The following is a 22,960-nucleotide window of genomic DNA, read 5'->3' as shown; positions in this document are numbered from 1 at the left end:
GGAGGAGTAGTTGAACTTATGAAGAATCCCTGTGATTGCTATTTTGGGAAGATGTCTTGAAATATTTTTTTATTAATGTCAATTCCATGAAAATACGCTCATATACAAATATGTCTAAACAAATGGAAATGAATGGAAGTTTCTCCAGATTCTATGTACCAGGTAAGTGAGCAAATAGTGATGCTGTAATTAATAGCTATTAACTTGTTTTTTTTTTAGTCAAGTAACATAGACTAACTTAATTCAATTGTGAATTGACAATATACGCTTAAATTGTTGTTGTAAAATTTTGATCGTGGTTGATATTGAAACAAAACAAATATGGTGAGTATGTGGTGTCATTAGTTTAAATGTTATATAATCACATATGGTGAATAAGTAATATAACTTACTGAATATTTGAATCCACAAAGCTGCTTTGTCATGATGTTTGTCATGAATGAATTCTTTCAAGTCCAGCTATTTCTTTTGTTCTAAATTTAGATGTAGCAAGGCTAGTGTAGTTTTAGGACAAGTGCAAGAAATCGAAAACAACCAATTAGTCAATTATAGTAAAGTATTGCGGAGCTGTACTTTCATTTTCGGACTTTCATTTCAAAGGGGTGCCTTTCAAAACCAAAATGGCGCGCGCCCGTAAAAAGGCGCTGTACAAACATGAAGGAAACAACTAACTTTTTCCCGTAAAGTTTTTATTATTTTCTTACCGGACATTGCACTTTTCTTCATATGGTGTCACACAACTTAGATATACATTATTTGGGTTCCCATCGTTCTTCTGAGCTCGTAAGATCGTATTCTTAACTCTCCGTCATGCAGCTTAGTTTGGGTAATTCACAAAGTCAAGACGGTTGTTACTTGTCTTTAGTCTTTCTGTTTCAGGGCTTTCTCCTTCCACTTTTTAGCTTGCTTATTCAACCTTTCAGCACGACAGACCTCTAGCCTATCTAATTTGGGGGTACTTTCACTGAGTAAATCGTAATGCGCTGAATTCTCTGGCTAAATCCTCACCCCACTCTCTGTGCGTGCTGTGATTTTTTTGCGACTCAGAGCGAGGCATTCCATCCCATAGCTTGATTTTGGGGACAAGTGACATCACAGCGTTCGATGGTTCGATTCCAACTGAATAATGGCGGCCAAAAATTGCTGTATTTCAGGTTTAAACAAAACATACTTCAACTCATATTTCACTTGGGGCGTTTGGAACCTGATAGTTGAACGCTTAATCTTTACATTTCCGCGCTGGAGGACGTATTTTAAGAACCTCGCCATACTGCCCCTTTACGCCTAGGAAATTTCTTACTTCAAACCCAATAAGAGTATGGTCAGACAATTGAGGAATTCCACTTTTATTTCTATGTTATTTTACAATTTTCGTCAAAGGATAGTGTGCTATGGATATTCACGTTAAGAGTATTGTTAAAAATACGATAAAAACTATAATTTGACAAAGTCAGCTTTCAGCTTATTGGAAAGGTCCTCGGCATCGCGTTGCGTGGCACACTGTATTTCAGTGTTGTCAAAATACACGCAGGTTGACGCCACGCTACTAGCGCCGATAAGAAAGACGAAAACGCGAGAGCTGGCATTCGGACATCGAACAATCTTTCTTTTTTCTGGCAAGTTAGACGATCCCGCCATTTCCCTTTCTCACCGCCTGTTTACTACGCCACTTGTTCGTGTACAAATGCGAGGAAGTTTAGCGTATTTCCTGCTGGTCTAGAAGACTTACCCGGCCACCAATTCTCCACGTGTTCAACACGCCGTCTGGCTCATGTTCGTCTGGTACATGACAATCTTTACCAATTCTCCACGTGTTCAACACGCCGTCTGGCTCGTGTTCGTCTGGTACATGATAATCTTTACCAATTTTGCTAGACGAAACGGAACTTTACACGTATGTCTCTGGCCTTAGGAAGCTTACCCGGCGGCCAATTCTCCACGCCTTCTGGCTCGTGTTTGTCTGGTACATGCCAAATTTACTAGACGAAAGGGAACTTCGCACGTATCCCGCTAAGCTTTGGGGACTTCGCCTTGGTGACGGGGAGAGACCTCTTGGCCTTGGCTTTGCTGCGCACCCGGCAAGTCAACACGGCGAAGTACAACACAATCACGGCGCCTAGCAAAGCTACGTACATGGGCAACGTGTACATCAACCCCAGGTGCATGCTGGGATTCGGGTCAAGGTCAGGGTCAGGGTTCCCAGGGTACACCGGGACCCTGTTCACTCGGCGAGGCACTAGCACAGGGAGCTGAAAAATAAATGAGAGAAACGACCATAAGCTGACGGATAGCATCGAACGGCCGACTGGGCAAAGCTAAACCCGACTCTTGATGATCATGATGAAGCAAAATATCATCGAGCCCAAAACATGTGACGCGACTACAAGAAGGTGAAAACAAGAAATTTGACGCCACGATATCATGACGTAACCCAAAACATACGACACTACAATGACGTCACAATGTCATCATAACGTCATCACACAATGATGACAATAAAATATGATACTGAAATACGTCATCAAGATATTCTGTAACAGGAAATTGTCGTAATTATGCGTGACGAGATGAAGCTCACCTGGTCTAAGTCGACAGCCAATAGCCTATGGCCTTTATACAGATTGCTAGGCAGCGTGTGATTGACAGGCTGGGGCGTGGCCCACACGAGGTGAGGGCATGCCGGGATAGGCTGTGTTCGGGGTGCCCCCAAGGAGGCTCGGTCCAGGACTTTGGAGTACTTGTACAGATGGTTGCCTAGGCGATAACAAGACGCGTTAGACAAGATGTACTGAGGACAAGTGGGGCTGAGGAAAGCCAGTCAGAGAGAGTTTCGGGTGACGTCACATCATAACAAAAAAAAAGCAAACAATTAAAAACCACTCAGGAAACCCGGATAGAATGTCAGGAACTAGGACGCATAGAAAATGAGAAACAATTACAAACCTTCCATCCTCTCGGGAAGCGTCGAAGAGGTCTGGAGCGGGCGGCCACGGGACAACTCGAGTACAGGCGGGATTGTCCTGGATGTAGTGAAGTCAAGGAGCTGATCCAGCAACCAGAAGCAATCTAAGGGAGAATTGAGAAGTTTAAGTTGAACCAAAGTATGAGCGCTGCCAAGAAAAAAAGGGGAGGGGGCTAAAATACACATTGAATGTGCACCTTTTTCCATGTGGGCATTGTCCAGACAGTTGGAGTCCCCATACAGTGCGATTCGGCCATGTGTCCGGCTCTCCGGACTGTAGAGTCCTAGTATTGGCACGTCATCCTGTAGTTTTATTTGACCGGACACCACCTCGTGAGCCTGGTCCTTGAGCTTCCGGCGTATCACTAGTCCCGAGGACGGAAACGCCGCTAGGCTAGTACCGGACGAGTAGTGGACTGGAGAGAGAGGAGAATAGACGTGAGAACAGAGCAAAAACAGCAAAACGCGGACCCTGGAACGAAAACGAGGCTGGGCTTGTACCACACGAGAAGTAGACCTGTGGGAGAATAGGATTGCCATGACAACAGAGAAAATCACTAATCACGAGTCAAAGTTGTGGGAACGAGGCTAGGCTGGTAGCAGCAGAACAGTAGACTGGAAAAGAGGGGAATTTATTTGCATGATAAGACAGAGCAAAAAAATGGCATAAAATTTCCGAGTTCAAGGAGTTCCTCTGTATCAAGAAAATTTAGCCATAAATTGTCGTTTTTGCCAAACGCATGAATAAGGAAACTTATACATTCCTTATTTGGATAAACTGCATGATTTGTTGTCATTTTCAAGGCTGCCGTACCACAGGTGCTTTGTAAACTTTATGACTTGTAATCAGAAAAGAAACAAAGATTCCTCGGTACCAGACCCCCAAAACGACAACGTTTTCTTTATATGTGACAAAAAGCTTAATTCCAAATTTTAAAGAAATTTAGAAGATATGAAATTTAGATATAAGCGAGCAAAGTTGGCTTACTTTCTGATCAGATCCCGACTTCTCCCTAAAAACGAGAATCCATACTTCGAACATTTGAAAATTGCACTTCAAGTCTCATATCTCGAAGACGAATCCATTAGAAAAAAAACACTTTTTGATATGTTGGTTTACATAACATAAGGAACCTCTATGCAAAAATTCAAGCTTACCGAAGTTAAACAGACCTTATTTTGGGATAACTTGGCCATTTTTTTTTTTTTTTTTTGCTCTGTCGCATGATAATGGTACGAAAGAGGAAACCTAAGATCCAGAAAACAAGGAAATATTTATGGACTGATGGGACAGTATTTTTTTTTCAATCAGTAAGCAGCATACACAAATAATTCACTTGTTTATTTCTAACTCAAATTGTGTTTTTGACTGCGATAATCATTTTTGAAGTGTAGAACTAAGCTTTAAAATTGTGACAAAACCTCGCTGAAAGGAGAACTATACAAGAAAATTCGAAGACTTTTTTGAGGTAATAACAGGTGATTCAATAATATGACAAATAACAAATTACGAATAACTGTTCATTTAGCGAGAACCCCTCGCTTCCACCACGAGCCACGCTTTCCCGACTTCTCACACTTCTCCTCCGAGACGTCCTGTTTCTTCATGGAAGATTTTCGTCCATACAGCGCAGAAACCCTCGTACTGACATCCTCAGGCGCGAACTCCTCATTGTTGTCCAAGATAATGAGGTTCCGTCGTACAGGCTTTGCGTCCGAGGTACCTTCAGTGTCCGGATTAGGGAGGTTGGTGGGGAGTTCTATGGCAATGTCGGTAGCGGATGACGCATGCGCCGTGCTAGGCCCAGGGTTCGCTAAGGTGCTTGGGAGATGAATGCTAATGTCAGAGGGTCTCCCTGTGGTATCCAAAGCCTGGTTTCCCTGTGGTTCCCGTTCGCTGCTGACGGCTACCAATGAATTACTAGTGCCACTCCTCGCTCCACTTCGGGTTCTCCATGGAACCCGAAGATTGATGGTGGGTTTCCGGAACATGCCAAAGCAGACCATCGTCGGCGTGTCGGCGTAAGTGATAAAGATGGCGTTCGTAGTAGACTGTGGGATGCGATAACAAAAAAAAAATAATTAATAATTAAAGCCGCATTATCACTTCCGGAGGTCCGACGGAAACCTCAACCGTTAAAAGACAAAGGAATCTATTTTAATCAGAGATATATAACAGGCCATCCGTTCTTAATTATCAATCACAACCTCAAAGAAACTTCCAATAGACACACTGCTTTCAATATTTTGAAATATTTTTCGCGTTTTCCGTTAAAAATCATCGGAGATGTGTTACGTAATCGACCGGAAGTTAACTGGTGACAATGCGGCTTTAAAAGGGAAAATATGTAAAAAGAAAAAAAAATAATAATACTTTTCTTACTAGAAAAAATATATTTCTAGGAGTGCTCTACTTTACTCACTACTTTACAAGTAGAAAAACAAAAACAAAACAACCGGCCGTTACAAGTTTAAGGCTTATTTGCTAAGGCTAGGTTATATCTGATTGCAAGCCGATCAGCGAAGGCGAAAAGAAAAATAATACCTCTCCTACCAATTTGTAAAGAAAAGAGCAATCGCCTTTAAAAGATTATCGAACACTAAAATTACTTCTAAAATGAGTTTAAAGAGAAAAAATGGTTTATAGTTAACCTGAATTATTTTGTTAAAAATATTTTTATCGCTATTATTTCGTTTTATTCATATCGCTTTTATTTGAGTTTTGAAAAATGGCGATAATTATTTTAAAAGTTTATCTGTTTTTATTGACCTAAAACCCATATAAATCCCACGTTTCTTAATCGTCCCCTGTATAAAACCTGGTTAAGGCGGGAAATGCACTCACCTTTGGCACAGGAGCTGGTATCTTGTACTTCCCGTACAACTCCTTCGCTTCACGCATGCGCCTGGACGACCCGTCATTCTCTGCGGGCATGGCGCCCTTCAGAATCATGTACAGATCCTCTCCAAGCCGCTGCACCGAGGCACTGCTTGGCGGGCGAGACTGGGACTGGAAGTGTTCGGCCTTGCTCAAAGTGGGATCCATGGCTGTGTTGCTGTGCGGGTCGGCCTCAGGACTTCGGGATGTCCCGTTGAGCGCATCATCTCCATGTGCTTGCTTTTTTGCTTCCTTTTTCCCCTTATCTGCGGGTGGCGCAAATAAGTCGCTACCCCTCCTTGGCAGCGGGATGATCAAGTCCTCTGGGGGAGGAGGTGGGGGAGGAGGGGTAATACCCCCAACCCCTTCCCCCTCGGGCTTGTACCGGCTTTCGTTCCGGTCCCTACGCGTCGAGCCTCGACCTCCAGGGTCTGGCACGACCTCAATGTCCTCCAGCGCCAGGTCGTGGAAGTCGTCGTCCACGCGTGGGCCGATGGAGATATCGTGGACGGTTGTGTGTCCTGCAGGCAGACGCGCGTGGACCCAGTCGGTCACGCGAGTCTTGAGAGTAGACAGCAGTGTAGCCAACGCAAGAATTCTCTCGGACGCCATCGATAACACTTCGTCAAAATCGATAAGACTTTGTCAAAGCTCGTGAGGTTTGAAGGATTGTCCAAGAATTGGGAAAAAGTCTCAAATTTCGCTTGTAAGAAGCTGAAGCTTATGCAAGCTCTAGCTGAGGATTTACAGTAGCAAAAAGTACCGTTTCTAGTATTCAAGGCTGAGAATTTGCAATCGCAAAAGTTTCACTTTCGAGGACGAAAGCAGCTTTTCAAGTCAACTCAACGGGGTTTTCTTGAAAAACGAGCGCTGATTAGTGACGTTGGAATTTATAGTCGCTCGCTAATTGCAATTAGAACACGTGACAAGACAATGGTGCGCAAGAGAATTAGAACTACGAAGAGTCCGCGGGCAACCCAAGGAGTGGCCAGCGGAAAGTTTGGCGGAAGGGATACGTTTCATTCCTCTTTTCCGTTTGTATTTTTTGTCTTTTATATTTTCTTTTTAAAAAGACCCGCAATGCTGTGCAACACACCTAGAAATGTTTTTTTTTTTATCAATAACCACTAGAACGGCCATAAAAATGACAAAAGCGCGAGTTCTTGCGGTGCGCGCGCATGCTTAAGTCACCACATTCGACACGTCTGCGCGCCTAGATTGTAAAAATCAAAGAAGACTCTGAAGCGCGAAGAATAAAACGCGCGAAAAGACGAGAAGTGACGCACATTACATTTTCCGTTTAACGAAACTTTTTGCGTGAATGTGCTCCCCGTGACAAAAAATAAACTGCTAGAAAACGGTTACTTCTTGGGAAAGTGCCCGCAAAGCCCGCTGGGTAGCGGAGTATGACGTCATTGTTTACCTTTATGGTCCCCAAGGGTGAAGTCACCGTGAAACACGTGATCACTAAACGCCATGCCCCATGACGCCATCAACTCGTTCAGCGCGGGGATGTTGGCTCCCCCCGTATCCGGCATCCACCATTGACGCGTATTCTCGTCGTAAAATTTGATCTGCAATCACACGCACAAACTCAATGGTTACTGTAATTGTGCGTATTTTCGCGTGCTGTAGCCTTTATACAGGCGTTTTCTAGCGAAAGGCCAACATCGAGCGATCGTCGCTCTTTCTCTCTTCTCCCCTTCCCCGCCTCCTCCACCTCGTTCCATATTTGGCACAAAATCCAAGATGGCGATGAGAACAACACCAAACGCCTGTAAGTTAGGCTGTGTGTTGTTGGTCACCTTCTTTTAGGCAACAAAAATTGATTTTCGCATACTTTGTTTTAATCTTCAACCTGGTTTGAACAGTGTTCCTATTCAAGGAATCCGTGAATTTAATAAGAAAAGCGCTAAAAAATACCACGTTTACTGTTTCTCGAAAAAAATAAAAACATACAACCTATTCATTTCGACGGTTGCAAATCAGGGATCCAAAAAAGGGGGAAGGGAGGTTTCAAGGAGGCAAAAAATAAGAATAATAAAAGCGTGCAAGAACGTAACGGAATACGTTACCTTTTTCATGACGTCCACATTGTACCAATCAGCGATGACGATGACTGACAGGCCGTGTTGCGTGACGTCACGCTGTAACTTCGTGATCTCCTCGGGGAAGTATTCCTCTTCACTGTCTACCAGCAACAGAGTACCTGTGGGGGGATTGGAGGGTGGCATAAATATCAGATTTCTGTGGATAGGGAAGGCGTAACGCTAAATAACAACATTTAAGATAACTGCGCTCTTTGCCAGCAAATAAAATGTTAAGTCTCGTTGACCCGACTTGCGTAACGCATGGTTTCGTAGGCTACGAAAGCTTATGCAAATGAGATATTCATTTCAGTAGCAAGCTAAATCCGCTCTATTAAATCACGCATCAAACTTTGCTTGAAATACAAAGCTAATTATTCTCATTCCGGAATACTGAGTAAAAAAACGCGCCCTTACTGTACTGGGTTGCGTCCAGACTTGTTACAAATGCTAACTGCCTTACCGGAGGGGGTTGCGTCCATAATGAATACTTGATACAAATGCCAGCTGACTTACCATACTTGACTTACCATACTGAGTTGCGTCGAAGCAGGTGAATGGCACACCCAGGACCTCCACAAAGTACCCAGCCTTGCGCAGATGCATGTACAGGTCCCGGAAATTCGTGTGGATGTGATCGCCATTCCTGAAAATGGAAGTAAATTTAGAATGATATATATGGCAATCGAACCATTAGTACAGTGCACAATCTATTTTTTTCCACGATATTTCCTACAGTTCAGATAACCCTAGTTGTGGCAAGAGCAAGTTTGGCTTTTTCTGGTACTATTTCTGGTAATCGCTCCCTTACCAGTCCGGTGGGTCGTAATGTTTCACCATTTCTGAGAATAATTCCCTTACCAGTCCGGTGGGTCGTAATGTTTCACTATTTCTGAGAATAATTCCCTCCTAGTCCAGTGGGTCGTAATGTTTCACCATTTCTGAGAATAATTCCCTTACCAGTCCGGTGGGTCGTAATGTTTCACCATTTCTGGAAATAATTCCCTCCTAGTCCAGTGGGTCGTAATGTTTCACCATTTCTGAGAATAATTCCCTTACCAGTCCGGTGGGTCGTAATGTTTCACTATTTCTGAGAATAATTCCCTTTACCAGTCCGGTGGGTCGTAATGTTTCACCATTTCTGGAAATAATTCCCTCCCAGTCCAGTGGGTCGTAATGTTTCACTATTTCTGAGAATAATTCCCTTACCAGTCGAGTGGGTCGTTGCGCATCTTGAGATTGTCACGCGGAAAGTATCCTGATGGATAGCGCAGGTTGTGGAACTGATCCCAAAGGACACGTTTACTGTTAACAAAAACAACAATTCATTACTTTATAACAATGAACCCGCATTTCTTTACACTAATGCTGACAACAACAACAACAACAACAAAACTAATACAGTTTCTGTAACAATGCACCGTCTTGTAAAGCTTACTGACAACAAAGACAATTCATAGATCCGACGCGCGAACGAATATCCAATAAGAAAGCAGCAAATAGAAGCCAGCAAAGTGCAACCCAAATGTCCCACAGAAGTCCCACAAATTGTACAACATGTCGGATAAGGTCTGTGAATCCTCCTCGGGTTTATCTAAAACATAGACGTTTATAGGGGTTTTCCTGGGACTTGGGAAATAAAAGACGGTCACATAATATGATAGAAATTGATTTGTTGTCCAAGCTTGGTGAAAATCTTGTAGAGAAGCATATAAATAGATGTTTACAAGTTTGGTTGTTGAATGGAAACGACCCGAATCCAGCTCGAAATACGAAAACTTGGGAATGATAAGATAAAGAGGTGCTCTCTTCGGTAGGTACTATGTGTTTATGTGCTTTCAAAGCTATTTTTGTCAACTTGCAGTGATTTAAGTGCGGGGAAAGTAGAAGAGAATGCCGTATTCGCTGTTCACGCTTGACTTTTAACTACAAGTTTTAACGGCAAACGTCAAGATTTACAGCAATAAAACAAACGACAGTCTCATTCTTATATGTAATTGAAGTAACCAAGGATAATATCAAACACAAGTTTAATGGTAGGACTTACACTGTTCTTGTACTTATATTGTTTGTTTGCTTTTTGTTTTTCATTTCTTAGCAGAAATTTTACGTCTTTTTCTGCAAACAGGACTAGCACTTTCTACGCTGACCGAAAAATTCTTATTTGCTTGTCCAGATTCGCAAAAGATATATAAAACCGTCGATTGCCGACTTTTTGTGGGACTACATGGCTGTTATTGCATCATCTCTTTCCTGATTGGCTATTCGTGCCCTCGTGATTTACATGTCGGATCTATGAATAATACAGTACTTCTATAACAATAAAACAGCATTAAATCGTTATCCAAAATGTGAAATGAACATGAAAGATCACCAATTAATGCAGCTAGGCTATAACTTTTTTATTAAATTTTCACACACTTTAGTTAAAACTAATGTAAGTAAAAAGAATGCATTAACAACTTCCTCGGAGGGGTGGCGATAAGTTTGGCTCTCATACGTACCTCCTTGGAGGGGTGGGGATAAGTTTGGCTCTCATACGTACCTCCTTGGAGGGGTGGGGATAATTTTGACTCTCATACGTACCTCCTTGGAGGGGTGGGGATAATTTTGGCTCTCATACGTACCTCCTTGGAGGGGTGGCGATAAGTTTGGCTCTCATACGTACCTCCTTGGAGGGGTGGGGATAATTTTGACTCTGATTGGGAGCTCTATTGTGCTTATGCGTGCCTCTGTTTCTAGTTCCTGTAAATGTAAAAACACACACCCCTGTTGTTATACAGCAATTGGTGTCCTTTTAATGATAGCTCAGCTAGAGTGTCATAAGTCAACAATTATGACTTGATGATTTGAAATGAGGAGAACCAAAGGCACTGAGGTGACAGTTAAGAGTTTAGGATTAGGGTAAGGTAGGTTAGAAACCCCAATGACAGTGAATAGGGGCACTCTTGCAGCAATATTATTTTCATTGACAAGAATGTCGCAAGACCTCGGAATATGGGTAAACTTAATGGGGACTCTCATCTCAGGGTGTGAGCTGACAGTCTAGATAATGTGCTCCAAGTTTTAACTTAATGGGAACTCTCATCTTAGGGGGTGAACTGACAGTCTAGATTATGTGCCCAAGTGTTTCCTTTAAGGGGACTCTTACCTGAGGGGCGAGCTGACAGTTAGATAATGTGCCCAAGTGTTTCCTTTAAGGGGACTCTTACCTGAGGGGGTGAGCTGACAGTCTAGAAATGTGCTCCAAGTTTTAACTTAATGGGAACTCTTATCTTAGGGGGTGAACTGACAATCTAGATTATGTGCCCAAGTGTTCCCTTTAAGGGAACTCTTACCTGAGGGGCTGAGCTGACAGTTAGATAATGTGCCCAAGTGTTTCCTTTAAGGGGACTCTTACCTGAGGGGCTGAGCTGACAGTTAGATAATGTGCCCAAGTGTTTCCTTTAAGGGGACTCTTACCTGAGGGGCTGAGCTGACAGTTAGATAATGTGCCCAAGTGTTTCCTAAGGGGACTCTTACCTGAGGGGCTGAGCTGACAGTTAGATAATGTGCCCAAGTGTTTCCTTTAAGGGGGCTCTAACCTGAGGGGCTGAGCTGACAGTTAGATAATGTGCCCAAGTGTTCCCTTTAAGGGGACTCTTACCTGCGGGGGTGAGCTGACAGTCAAGGTAATGTGCCCCTGTGCATATCCTTCCCAGGATGCAGCCCTCTTGGCTGCGGTGATGGACACGGCGAGGAAGCCAGACCAAGGCCACAAAGTATGGGAGTGGGAAATGGCTATTTCAAGCTTGTCTCCATTCTGCTCCAAGTGAGAGTGCCAAGTAGGCTGTAGTGATGGAGTAAAATGGAAAGTAAAAAATAAAATAATTTTTGGAAGTTAATCACCCTTGCAGGTGTAATTCTTAATAACGAGAGTTCAGATCAATGTGGTTAAGTTTAAAAGGTGCATCAGGCAGCCTTCAACACAGCCTAAACAGAAATGTTGGTTTTTGTAGGAGGAAAACTGAAAAACAAGATGTCACTCTACGTATAATCACTTTGCCGTAGTATCGCGTCCTGCGTTTTCAAAACACGATTTGTTTTGGTTTTCTGTTAAGTCAGTAAAATCATTCTGAGCCAATCAAAGTCTCGCTTTGTGCACTTCCCTGGCTATCCTCTGGACGAAAACCAGACAGTGTCGAGACAGAAAGCCAGGCAACTGCACTAGGCGAGAGATGACAAGAATCTGATTGGCTTAGAATAATTTGACTGGGGGGACAGAAAACCAAAACAAATCGATGTTTTAAAAATGTGGCGTCGCGATACCGAGGATTCGAAAGTAAACTTTGAATACATCATATGTCTGACATGCATGAACGGGTTGAAGCACGGCTACTTAATGCACGAGCTGGTAACCAACACATCATTTTCTGTTTGCAACTGAGTGAGGTACAAAAAGACATTGGAATGTATTCTGACCTGTCTTGTTGCACAGGAAATTTACAATAGCAACCATAAATGAACTGACTGGCACTAAGAAATCATTTGAACTTTTGGGTGGCAAACTTGTATCATTCTAAAAGATGAATTTTGTTAATTTATTTGTATCCATTTTTGACATCATAACGTGTTAATTAAGAACCTAGAACATTTGAAAATACGACTGATGCGGACAAGATTACAGGAGCCAGCGGGTAAATCTCTGTTAAAAATCCTGGCTATGCCGCTGTGAATCTCAAATTGTTGTAACGCTAAATCCATTTGATAATGCTGTATATGATTATTTCAGATTTCAAACCTCTCCCTTAATACCAAACTTCAGTTGTAACTACAATAACAATAAATGGTTTGAACCAATGGCGAAGTCGTTCAGTCAGTCAGTACAAAACTCACATGCCCCTGGCTTAAGGATGAAAAAAAAAACATCAAAAAGCAACTCATTCAGTGCTTCTGAATCAGCCATTCTGGTTTGCTTTCATTGAAAGATGACATTTTCTTGTCGCTCTCTGATGAAACAGGCACCATCATTTCTGTGTTTAATTCACAACTCAGAAGGTCATATGACTTTTCAGTGCAAGTCACCTATTCCTTGTCTATACAAGCAAGATAAACAATGGAAGTCACACAGTTGATAAGTGGCTTTGCTCACCTTGCCATCAATCTTTCCTGTGACTCCCATACCATTCAATATGGTAACCTATGAATCAAGCATAAAAATGTGCTTTATGATCCAATATCCTTTCAGCATCATTCAGCATTATTCAGGATGCTGAATATCCTTTCAGCATACTTTATGGCAACTTACTCTAAACCCAGGCAATACAGGTACAAAAACAAAGAATTTGTATGGTACTGAAGATAAACATAAAGCCTATACTATAGGATAGGATTCCTAAGGATATAGCAATACTTACATTCACAATAATTGGGATACTTCCATAGTAGACAGGTTGGGTGCAGTACGGCCACATGTACGGACACTCAGTCAAGTCAATGTATGCGGGGCTAAGACTAAAGAGGAACAGAAAAAAATCATAAATCTTGATAATCTGGACAGATGTCTCTGCATTGAGTATTGATAAAGATCTCAGGGGATCCATGGAACCAAATGAAAGTGATTCCAGCAGACTATGATACCGAGAAATACCCCACGTACCAGGTTGTTCAAAGGTATCACTGAAAATAATGTATGATGTGTAACACCATAAGCTCAGAGCACACTGACTCCAGCTTGAAACAAAGGAAACACATCACTTGCTTTATGCAACTGAGTGAGGTGCAAACAAACATGGAAAAGTCTGCTGACCTGTCTAGTTGCACACAAAGAGAAAGTATACTCTTTCTTAGAAATAAAAGAAATACTAAAATACTCATCCAGAGATGCTAGCTTTTACATACTGCATCTCTTTAAGTCCCCCCTCCCCCCTCAAGAGCCAAAATTTTTAAAAGACCCCTCTTATATGTATGATAAAAGATATAAAATATGTCATACATTTTCAAGAGTACAAAGTAATTCTTGATTGAAACAAGCCTAAAGAGCTTAACCTATCAGTGGTGCTATGGGTATATAAAGATCATGAAAAGGCAGAGAATAAGCTGTTAAGTTGGCAAAGTACAAAATAAATAGTTGACAAGGAACATTCTTTAGTTTCTTTGCATTATTTTGTGACAATAAAGTGATTGTTTTTGCAATATATACATAGCACTGTGATAACACACTTTTGACCTCATTAATCTATATTATTGCACCTTGCTTGTGGCTTGTAGTTGTTCAGTATCTGATAAGCCTTGACTAGGTCCAGCTTCCCATGGCCTAGAGAGCAGAGAAAGATACTCTCAATCAAAAAGTCACAGAAAAGAGTGCTTTTAATGAACATTATCATCTAATTTATATAAATCAGCTGATAGAAAAGAGGAGGGGGCTCAGTTTAATTGTAAACGCTAAAACCAAATTGAAAAAAAAGATGCTTAAAAGGCTGCAACTTAGCATGCCTTTTTGTGGCAAACTGTTGTAGCCGGGTAAATTCTGAATCAAGCCATGTCTCATGCAAGCAAGTTGCATGCATTAGTTTTAGCAAAACTTGTACCATCTAATCCAGCCTTTACATGGAGATGCCATTGCCATTCTTTCAGTCTTGTATAATAATTACCTTGCTCAAAGATATTAAAACCTGGAAGTCTGCGTGCAGAGGCCATGAGTGCTTGCTTGACACTGGCAGGGTTGATGGCACTGCCCCTGTGCTTAACAGCACTGCGAATATACAATGAAAAGGTGCGCTACTGAGTAAGACATACCTACCATTTCTTATCATTGCTTTGAAACAGTTTTTTGTTATATTACACAGAAAACAGCTGCAGGATCGTACCAAGGATTTGCTACGGGGCAAAAACCTCCGGGCCCCCAGTGCCCCATCCCTGCTACGGCCCTGAACTTTCTGAATGGATTATTTTCAAATGCATCCCAAGCAAGGGGAAAGAGGGGGCATAGACATTATGAAACAAAGTATGAGATTTTGTGATTCTCCTAATAAGATACCATTTTTTTGCAGCTGAGGAGGGGTGTGTGAGATACTGTACCGTATGCATGCCACCACACCCACCTCTAGCTACGCATCTGGGCAAGTCAAAGTATTGTTGTTGTGATTGTTAATTAACTATTTTTGCAGTTGATAGGTTGCCTGCAGCTCTTGCTAAAATAGAATTAATGTCTGAGGTGTTAGAGTAGTGCTCAGAAAACAAATAACCCAGAGCTTGTGCTAATCCAACACAACATTTTCCTGTCTGCAACTGAGTGAGGAACAGCAAGACACAGAAACGTCTACTGACCTGTCTTAGTTGCATATTGTATACCAAGAGGATAGAATCATAATTTTACTAAAGATACTGGGTATAACTGAGGATTCCTACAAGCATAAATCCCTAAGCTGTATTAGTTCTTCTCTGACGCTAAAGAAGTCAAATACCTACCTAGGGGATAACTGGATTACATGATTTTTATTGGGACAGGTTTTTGGCTTGCTACTGTACCTTAGTAGAAGTGACACAGCACCAGCCACAACAGGTGACGCAACACTTGTGCCAGACAGTGACCGACATCCACCCCTGTGGTAGAAAAATTTAATAATCATATTCTCCTCAGAATTTCATGAGAGAAACTGCCTCATCATCAATTGAAAAGCACACTTATTTATATCGAATCCATACAACTATCATTTAATTTTTGCTTTTGAAGGATGGATTAAAAATGATAAAATAGTTTTCAAACATTGTAGGTTGATTTTAGTTCAAATTTTGAAAATATTTTTTTTGGGGGGGATGTGCCCTTAATTGGAAATTCCATTGGTACAGAGCATCAAGTGGTGTTTGTTTACAACTAAGGGCTTGGCAATATTCTGCATATTTTGTAACAGCTCGGTTATCATGTGCATGCATACTTCAAGCTTGAGCCTCTGACAGCAGATCCGTATGTGACAATATCCGGCTTGACACGGCCATACCCTGCTGGCAACTCCTACAAAACATCAAGGATGAATTACAAATTAAGTTAGCTGACTCTTTAGATGTTCATTGATAGTCAAATTACTCAAGCGGTATATCACCAATACTACATTCTGACTGGTCGACCCATTGGGCAATAAAGTTCTAGCCTGTCAGTGGAGAAAAGTGCTGGATTTGAAAGCCTAGAAATGGCAGATCAGATAAAGTATTTTGACTTCATAAACTGACCTAATTTATAATTTGACTAAATCAATTTGTCTCATCTCCATGATGCATAAGTCAATAGCCGTTTGGGCTCAAGGAGTAATTATTTAATAGTGGCCTTTGTTATGGCTGGCTAAACTAAATAAAAGGGTTGTCTCTATGGCATAAGTTAGCTGGCTGGCTAGGAATTTGAGTTGGCTAAGTATGGTGCAAAGTGAAGTACCAAATGTCCATCAACCATAACTCAACCAATTTTCCAGCTGCCAAAATTCACTGGCAGCCAGGTCTCAGGGATGGGTGAGAGAATTAAAAAAAATCCCAGCTACCAAAAGTCTCTAAAAGTCTGCATTTAGGGATGAGTGAGAGCTAGAGTCTTGAAAAAAAGGTTTAAAAGATCTTTACAATAGTTTAAACAGGGCTTCTGGAATTACACGGAAAAAAACTAAAAATTATGCGGGATTCTTTGCTAAATTACGTGCTAAATTACGCGGAAAATCAATCATTACGCGCTAAATTACGCAGGATTTTGCAATACATTTTTCTTTAAAAATCAAAATTTTGTGGGATTCTTTACTGAATTACACGCTAAATTACATGGAATATCAACTGTTACGCCCAAACTCGGCGTAAAAGCACGAAATAACTTGAAAAGGTTAATTTTTTGCGTGAAGATATCTTATGCGAGTTTTCATTGGCTCCTAGCCACCAGCCAATTAAAAAAGGTATTTTATTATTAGTCCTAGGCCTTCGCGGTTTAGCAAAGAATGCCTAGTCATTTTATTTGTTTTCGAAATTCAGTTAGAAATATCGCTCTCTTACGAAGAATATATCTCTTTTTTATGAGAAATAGAGGTAAGAACCCTAAAAGAACACATCAGCTATGCACTTAAATGTTTTGTCTTTCACAATTTAGCCAAATTACGCGGGATTACAAGGAAATTTGTGGATTACGCGGATTACGCGGAGAAAGCCAAATAATGCGCTTACGCACAAGCGCGTAATTCCAGAAGCCCTGTTTAAAACAGTAGGTTCTAAGTTATCCGTCTACCGTACCCATGTTGTCATGCCTCTAGATGAAAACCTCGCGAGATGGTCATCAAAGTTGATTCCCCCCACTCCAATCACGTCCATTTGGTCTGCCGGATTGTTCAAAGTGCTACAATAAAGAGGCCGTGGCAATGATTTTTAACGGAAAACTTGAAAAATATTTCAAAATTGTGAAAGCAGTGTGTCTATTGGAAGTCTCTTAACAGTTGAGGTTTCCGTCGGACCTCCGGAAGTAAACTGGTGACAATGTGGCTTTATTTTTTTTTATCTTACTCCTGTTTTCCAATAGAGTTTGAGAGGGAAAGCCAGGCATTGGCAGGTCAGATTTTATCTACAGCTGTCTTACAAAAATTTGCAGCTTATTTATTTACAATAGTTTCACGATTAAATGTATGTTAAAGAAAGAAATAAAAATTTAGCCAGCTAAGGCCTTGCTTTCGCACTCAAATTACATTATTGGTCCATCACCTCCTGAAAGGAGAGGATCATCAACCCATGTTATGAGTATAAGAAATGCTTACCCATAAAGAGGACCATCATTACCAATAGCCGAAACCATAACAACACCATTTGCTGTGAGCTCCCAGACCTATAACCACAATCAAACCCAAACATTGAGATTTATTGGAATCTTTTTGTGTTTGCCTCATTTTCACTTTTGCTCCTTTTTTTTCCTCTGGTGTGTGCATTTAGGGGGATTCTATAAAAAAAAACTCCATAGCATCAGGCGCGTACCCAGGAAAGTCTTTGAGAATCCTTCAATAGGAAATGACAGTCTTTTAACAGCCTTTTTTTACCCATCCCCTAGATAAGCACCTCAACACACCTTATCCACAAAGGGTTGGTCCATGAAGTCAGGTCCCCCAATGCTGAGGTTCAGCACATTCAGCTTCTTCAGGATGGCATAGTTAAAAGCATCAAGAAACCAAGAAGTGTAGGAGACTTGATTATTGGTGAAGACTCTGAAAATATGCAGCTCTGCATCCGGTGCAAACCCTAGACACTCGTGAGAACTTGCTATCACTCCAGCGACAAATGTACCATGGCCAAGACCTGGTAAAAGCAGATAACTGTGCTTGAATGGAACTGTAATGATGATGATGATAATGATTGCTATAATCAGGGCCATCAAAATGAACAGTACACTCTTCTTCCATAAATGTAATGATGATCGTGATGATGATGATGACAATCATGGTTGTGATCATTGTAAGTATTGTTATATTGGTGATGAAGTTTATTATTCCCTTTTATGATATTGTAGGAAGATAATTATGGCCATGACAATTATAATGGCCTAGCAATGTCATGTTATAATCGCAATGCTAATAAAACATTTTATGATCATCCTTGGTAACAAAGCCATATTACACATACATATTACACAATTTAGCATACCATCATCCAATGTCTTTTCTTCTGTCCAGTTTGTTCTATCAGAAACCTTCTTAAAGTGGGGGTGGTTCTTTGGTAAGCCTGTGTCAAACACGGCCACCTTGGTTCCATCACCTGTAAACCCCATCCCCCAGAGAACGTCTGCTTGGAGCACGTGGGCGATCTAGACATACACAGTAATGGTTTAATACTTGATCTGCACCCTTACAGTAACTATTTGTTTACAAGTCGTGACTAGTTTTTTTTTGTGGACCTCAATCATCACTTGTAAATTCTGTACCTGTCCCACCTGTAGAACAATCACAACCAAATCATTATATAGCATTATCGGATTGCCTTCCTGGACTACTGTCATTGAAAAACGACAATTGAATGAAGTTTGAGCTTTGCATTGTTGCTAACTTATTTCCTATGTCTCTCTTGTCTGCCCAGTGGTATTTTTGTGCTTTTTAGTGGTCTCATGGCCATCCTAATTGGAAATCATAAACAAGGCTTTTATAGCGCTTATACATGCATGTTCTAAGTTCGTAGTTCAAATCCCCTACCTGTCGTGGAACAGATCTCATGAGGCGGCGTGCTCCAGGGGCAGACACCCTGTGCTGTGTTTGCCACAATCCTTGGCCCTAAATCACAAAATTCAAAAATATTCTTAGTGTTCCTTTCTTCTTTCTTTAAATGCAAAATATCTAAAGTTTGAGATCTAAACCTACCACAGCAAGACTTGACCTAGTTGTTCGCCTGTCAGAAATAATAAAAAAAAAGTGGTGAGTTTGCCAGATTAATGAAAGGAAGTGATTTAAGAAAAAGAGAAAACAAGTCTCTACATATATTCTTCGGCATAATCATTGGCAAAATTAGTAGGTTGAGCTGCTGCAACGTGGCAACACTTCCAAGCGCAATGCAATAACCACATGAGATGCAAGATGCAGACAATAACAACAATACATATTGAAAATAGGGGTTTTTTTTATCCTAGGTAAGGAAAATTTCTAAGGAACTACAATGCTCACCTGGCAAAAGTACCAAGTCTCTTCTAATCATAATGCATTTACTGTTATTTTAGAAAATAGCCTTGATGTTATTGTTTGTGGGCTTATTGAGCTGGCATACATACCTGGATGCCCACGTAGAAGACCAGCAATCTGCATTGCCTGTCACACAATCGGGGGATACCTCAGCTGACTTTTCATCCTCAAAGGGCTCTGGAGAAAAACATACTGAAAACTTTAGAACAAAAAGCAACACAGATGCGAATAGAGACATATACAATTTGGAAAACAAACAAAATCATATGCACATGCATAGATGTAATATGTGAAAAGTAAAAAATTCTTCAAGAAAAAAAAGTTTTCGGCTAGGTTACGGAACAGTTTTGTGTTGACAGATACCGAAAATACAATAACTGAATCCCTACATTAAATGCTACCATATTCTGGAATGATATTTACGAAAGCGATTTTATTTTAGAAAATATAAGCGAAAAGTGTTTTTAGGTGAATTATAAGCATAACACATTTCATGTTATAATCTTTTAATCCTGTTATCATTAGCAATTGCTCATCCGGGAATTTAGTTGAATTTGCCCATTACCGAGCAACACGCCACAAGTTTTGTGATTTGTACACTTCGGTTACTATGTTCTAAAAATTTTGATCATTTTTAGTATATATCTCAGAAGAATTCTTGGAAAGGATTCTACCAAGCCAAGACTGGACCAAAGAAACAGATAATAGATCATTGATATTGAGATCCTTTGCTTTTCCCTTCTTCCTGTATGTTTGGCTTTTTTTCTTTGCCTATGCCTACGATCTTCCTCGTTTGTTCCTCTTGTCAAAAGCGCATGTAACACTTGATAAGTCTTTGCTTTTTTCGGAAACGCAACAGATAAGTGGTTGAACCCGATTGGCTAATGTGCGTGTCCTGATTAAGTGTGAAGTGTTATAACCCAGAAAAGGGATTTAGCATCAAGAAATGTGCCGATTGAAATAAGACATTTAGGGTCAGTTCTCACCCACGGAGTATGGTACCTAAATTCTTCCATAGACACCTATATCGTTTTAGGGTTTACTGCCATTAGAGTTTTACTTTACAAACATAGGTGAATTCTCCAATTTATAATGTTTAATTCGATACCTCGTTTGTATAGTTTAGTTGTATAGTATAGCTGGTATAAATTGTGCACAAGTAATCATTTATTTCCGGGACCATGCCCCGAAACTGTTATGTAACCTTAAGAGAGGTTGCACACTTTTTTCAACAATTTCTCCCTCATCAAACAACTTGCCACACTTTTATCATCCCTAGCCCCTCCTTTCTGACAACTCCCCTTTTTTTACTAACAGCCCAAACACTAAGCACACCCCATACTGTTTTTATTTGAAGCCCTCCCCAGCACTAACAACATCCCACACTCTCCATATCCCATCCTAAGACCCCTCCCACTCAATCCCTACCTAGAAAAAAAAACATTTTACTCCAACCGTAACAGCACCCCAGGCCCTTCTTATCCTATTCTAAAAACCCTCCTACTCAATCCCTACCTAGACAACACCCCATTTTACCCCAACCATAACAGCACCCCAGGCCCTTCTTATCCTATCCTAAGACCCTCCTACTCAATCCCTACCTAGACAACACCCCTAACAGCACCCCAGACCCTTCTTATCCTATCCTAAAAACCCTCCTACTCAACCCCTACCTATAATTGTCTCAACCCTAACTCCCTCCATTCATCTTATCAAAAACTTCTTCCATTTAATCTCTACCTTAGATGACCCCTACTCTACTATAAACCTATTCACACTGAGATGGTGTAAAACTGAAGAGAGTGTTCTCTTTCTGACAAACCTTGGACACTACGAAGGAACCTCTGGACTCTCCTTTGGGGTGCTACCCTCTTGACCATGGGGTGGGTCAGCAGAGCCTCAACGCCGAGCTGAGAGTGATCAACAATCTGAAATGGACACACAATAGTTATCTTTGAATGGGAAATACAGAACTGCCCTAGAACTTATTCTCACTGCTCATGAAAATCTAGATTTGCAACTGTGGGATAGTTCGGTAACTCCTAACATCCATTTTATGTACCTACCCGGAGGAGGGAGAAATCACTAGGGTAGTCAGCAGCTGGGTTATCACGTTTAATGATCCTCCATTCTTGCACTCCGCATGAGCCCAACGCAGACACTATGTATCTGTCCCTGGTTGATGTTGAGTAGTAGCCATTGAATACAACTATAAACTCTGTGAATATAAGATAAATAAACACTGGATGCTTTTTTGTTGTCTTTTTTTATTTTATAAAAAATACATTCAATATTTGGTAGTCAGTTTATTCTTTTTTGGTGTTATTGTTTCATGTAAGTCCTATGGTTTCTTTTGAGCTTCGTCGTCACAACACTTTATTTATATGTGTATTTTAAACACATTTGTGGTCTCGTGTTTTGTAAAAACAGCAATAAGAGACCCAAATAGCTTCATTCATTTTCTTTGCATAGAAGGAGTTCAACAATCAGCTGATCAAACAACAACGCTTAATGGTACAGGAACTAAAACATAATAAAAGTTAAATTTCCATACCTAGGGTATTTCAACTATAAGGGATGTAAGGTAAAAGAAAGGCAGGGTAGAAATATTCGACTGAAGACGAGTTCGTGCACTTGCACTAGCGGTTTGATTTATGATAGATATCTTTTTAACATTGGGGGAATAAAATTTAACGAAGAAAAAAAGCGTAAACGCTTAAGGTAATGTAAACAATTAATTTTAGAACAAACGCATTGGAGAGTTACACGTTTTCGCTCCAGGCAAAGTTTCATTTTCGTAAAAAAGTGATGAACCGAATCCATACAAATACCTGAGAATTCAAGGGTTCTTAATTAAATAAATCAGACACTGTGACAACTCACCATTTTCAACAACAGATGTTTTGTAGTCAAAATAAGTTTCCGAAGTAGAAGCTGCGATAGTTGCATTCAGGACACAGCCACTGGAAGCTTCCTCCGAGACGATACAACATTCAAGAAACACGAACAAGAAACACGCTACATGGCGAACATCACACCAAATCACACTACCACGACGAACCATAGGCTAGCAGGTCATTTCATAAACAACCATGCAAACTCTTAGAGTCTGATCAATTCATTTGGCTTTGTAATAGCCATTTCTGCACGAGGTAAAGCTTCTCATTTTTTGAGTTTGCCGAGTTTAGCAGAGGTTCTAGGCACGTGACTTACTTTCGTGTTTTGATTGGTTCTACTTTGTGTAAAGGGGACTGAAATCGACACTTGAGGATGCCGGAGTACTTGTGGGTTTCCTGTGGTAACAATGTTTTGTTTTGTTTTCCCTCTCTTTCCCTCTTATTTTGTTAAAATGTGAATTGATGACAGTGAATTAAGTATATTT

At 40.8% G+C, this 22,960-nt stretch overlaps 1 protein-coding gene across 2 annotated transcripts; it reads right to left on the bottom strand.

Annotated features, from left to right (window-relative positions):
* Window positions 1–1,330: 1,330 nt before the first annotated feature.
* Window positions 1,331–22,790, bottom strand: LOC116614670 (membrane-bound transcription factor site-1 protease-like). Of its 2 annotated transcripts, XM_032375900.2 has the most exons (26): window positions 22,462–22,787; window positions 21,645–21,796; window positions 21,401–21,506; window positions 19,668–19,755; window positions 19,264–19,291; window positions 19,099–19,176; window positions 18,557–18,716; window positions 17,985–18,211; window positions 17,680–17,747; window positions 17,165–17,267; window positions 15,844–15,920; window positions 15,437–15,511; window positions 14,560–14,660; window positions 14,159–14,222; window positions 13,324–13,420; window positions 13,059–13,106; window positions 11,574–11,756; window positions 10,596–10,672; window positions 9,137–9,232; window positions 8,458–8,573; window positions 7,916–8,049; window positions 7,264–7,414; window positions 3,160–3,378; window positions 2,944–3,066; window positions 2,579–2,754; window positions 1,331–2,249 (listed from the first exon to the last, which is right to left on the bottom strand). In XM_032375900.2, the coding sequence occupies exons 1-26, from the start codon at window positions 22,640–22,642 to the stop codon at window positions 1,980–1,982; spliced, it is 3,198 nt and encodes a 1,065-aa protein (XP_032231791.2). In that variant the 5' UTR covers window positions 22,643–22,787; the 3' UTR covers window positions 1,331–1,979. The 2 variants fall into 2 exon arrangements, with proteins under 2 accessions (XP_032231791.2, XP_048576639.1); XM_048720682.1 differs by lacking the exons at window positions 1,331–2,249; window positions 2,579–2,754; window positions 2,944–3,066; window positions 3,160–3,378 and adding exons at window positions 4,269–5,014; window positions 5,808–6,460 and having other exon boundaries at window positions 22,462–22,790.
* Window positions 22,791–22,960: the final 170 nt, after the last annotated feature.

The sequence above is a fragment of the Nematostella vectensis genome, chromosome 13 (genome assembly GCF_932526225.1).
Source record: "Nematostella vectensis chromosome 13, jaNemVect1.1, whole genome shotgun sequence".
In the NCBI taxonomy this organism is placed as follows: domain Eukaryota; kingdom Metazoa; phylum Cnidaria; class Anthozoa; order Actiniaria; family Edwardsiidae; genus Nematostella; species Nematostella vectensis.
This window is presented reverse-complemented; position numbering and strand designations above follow the sequence as displayed.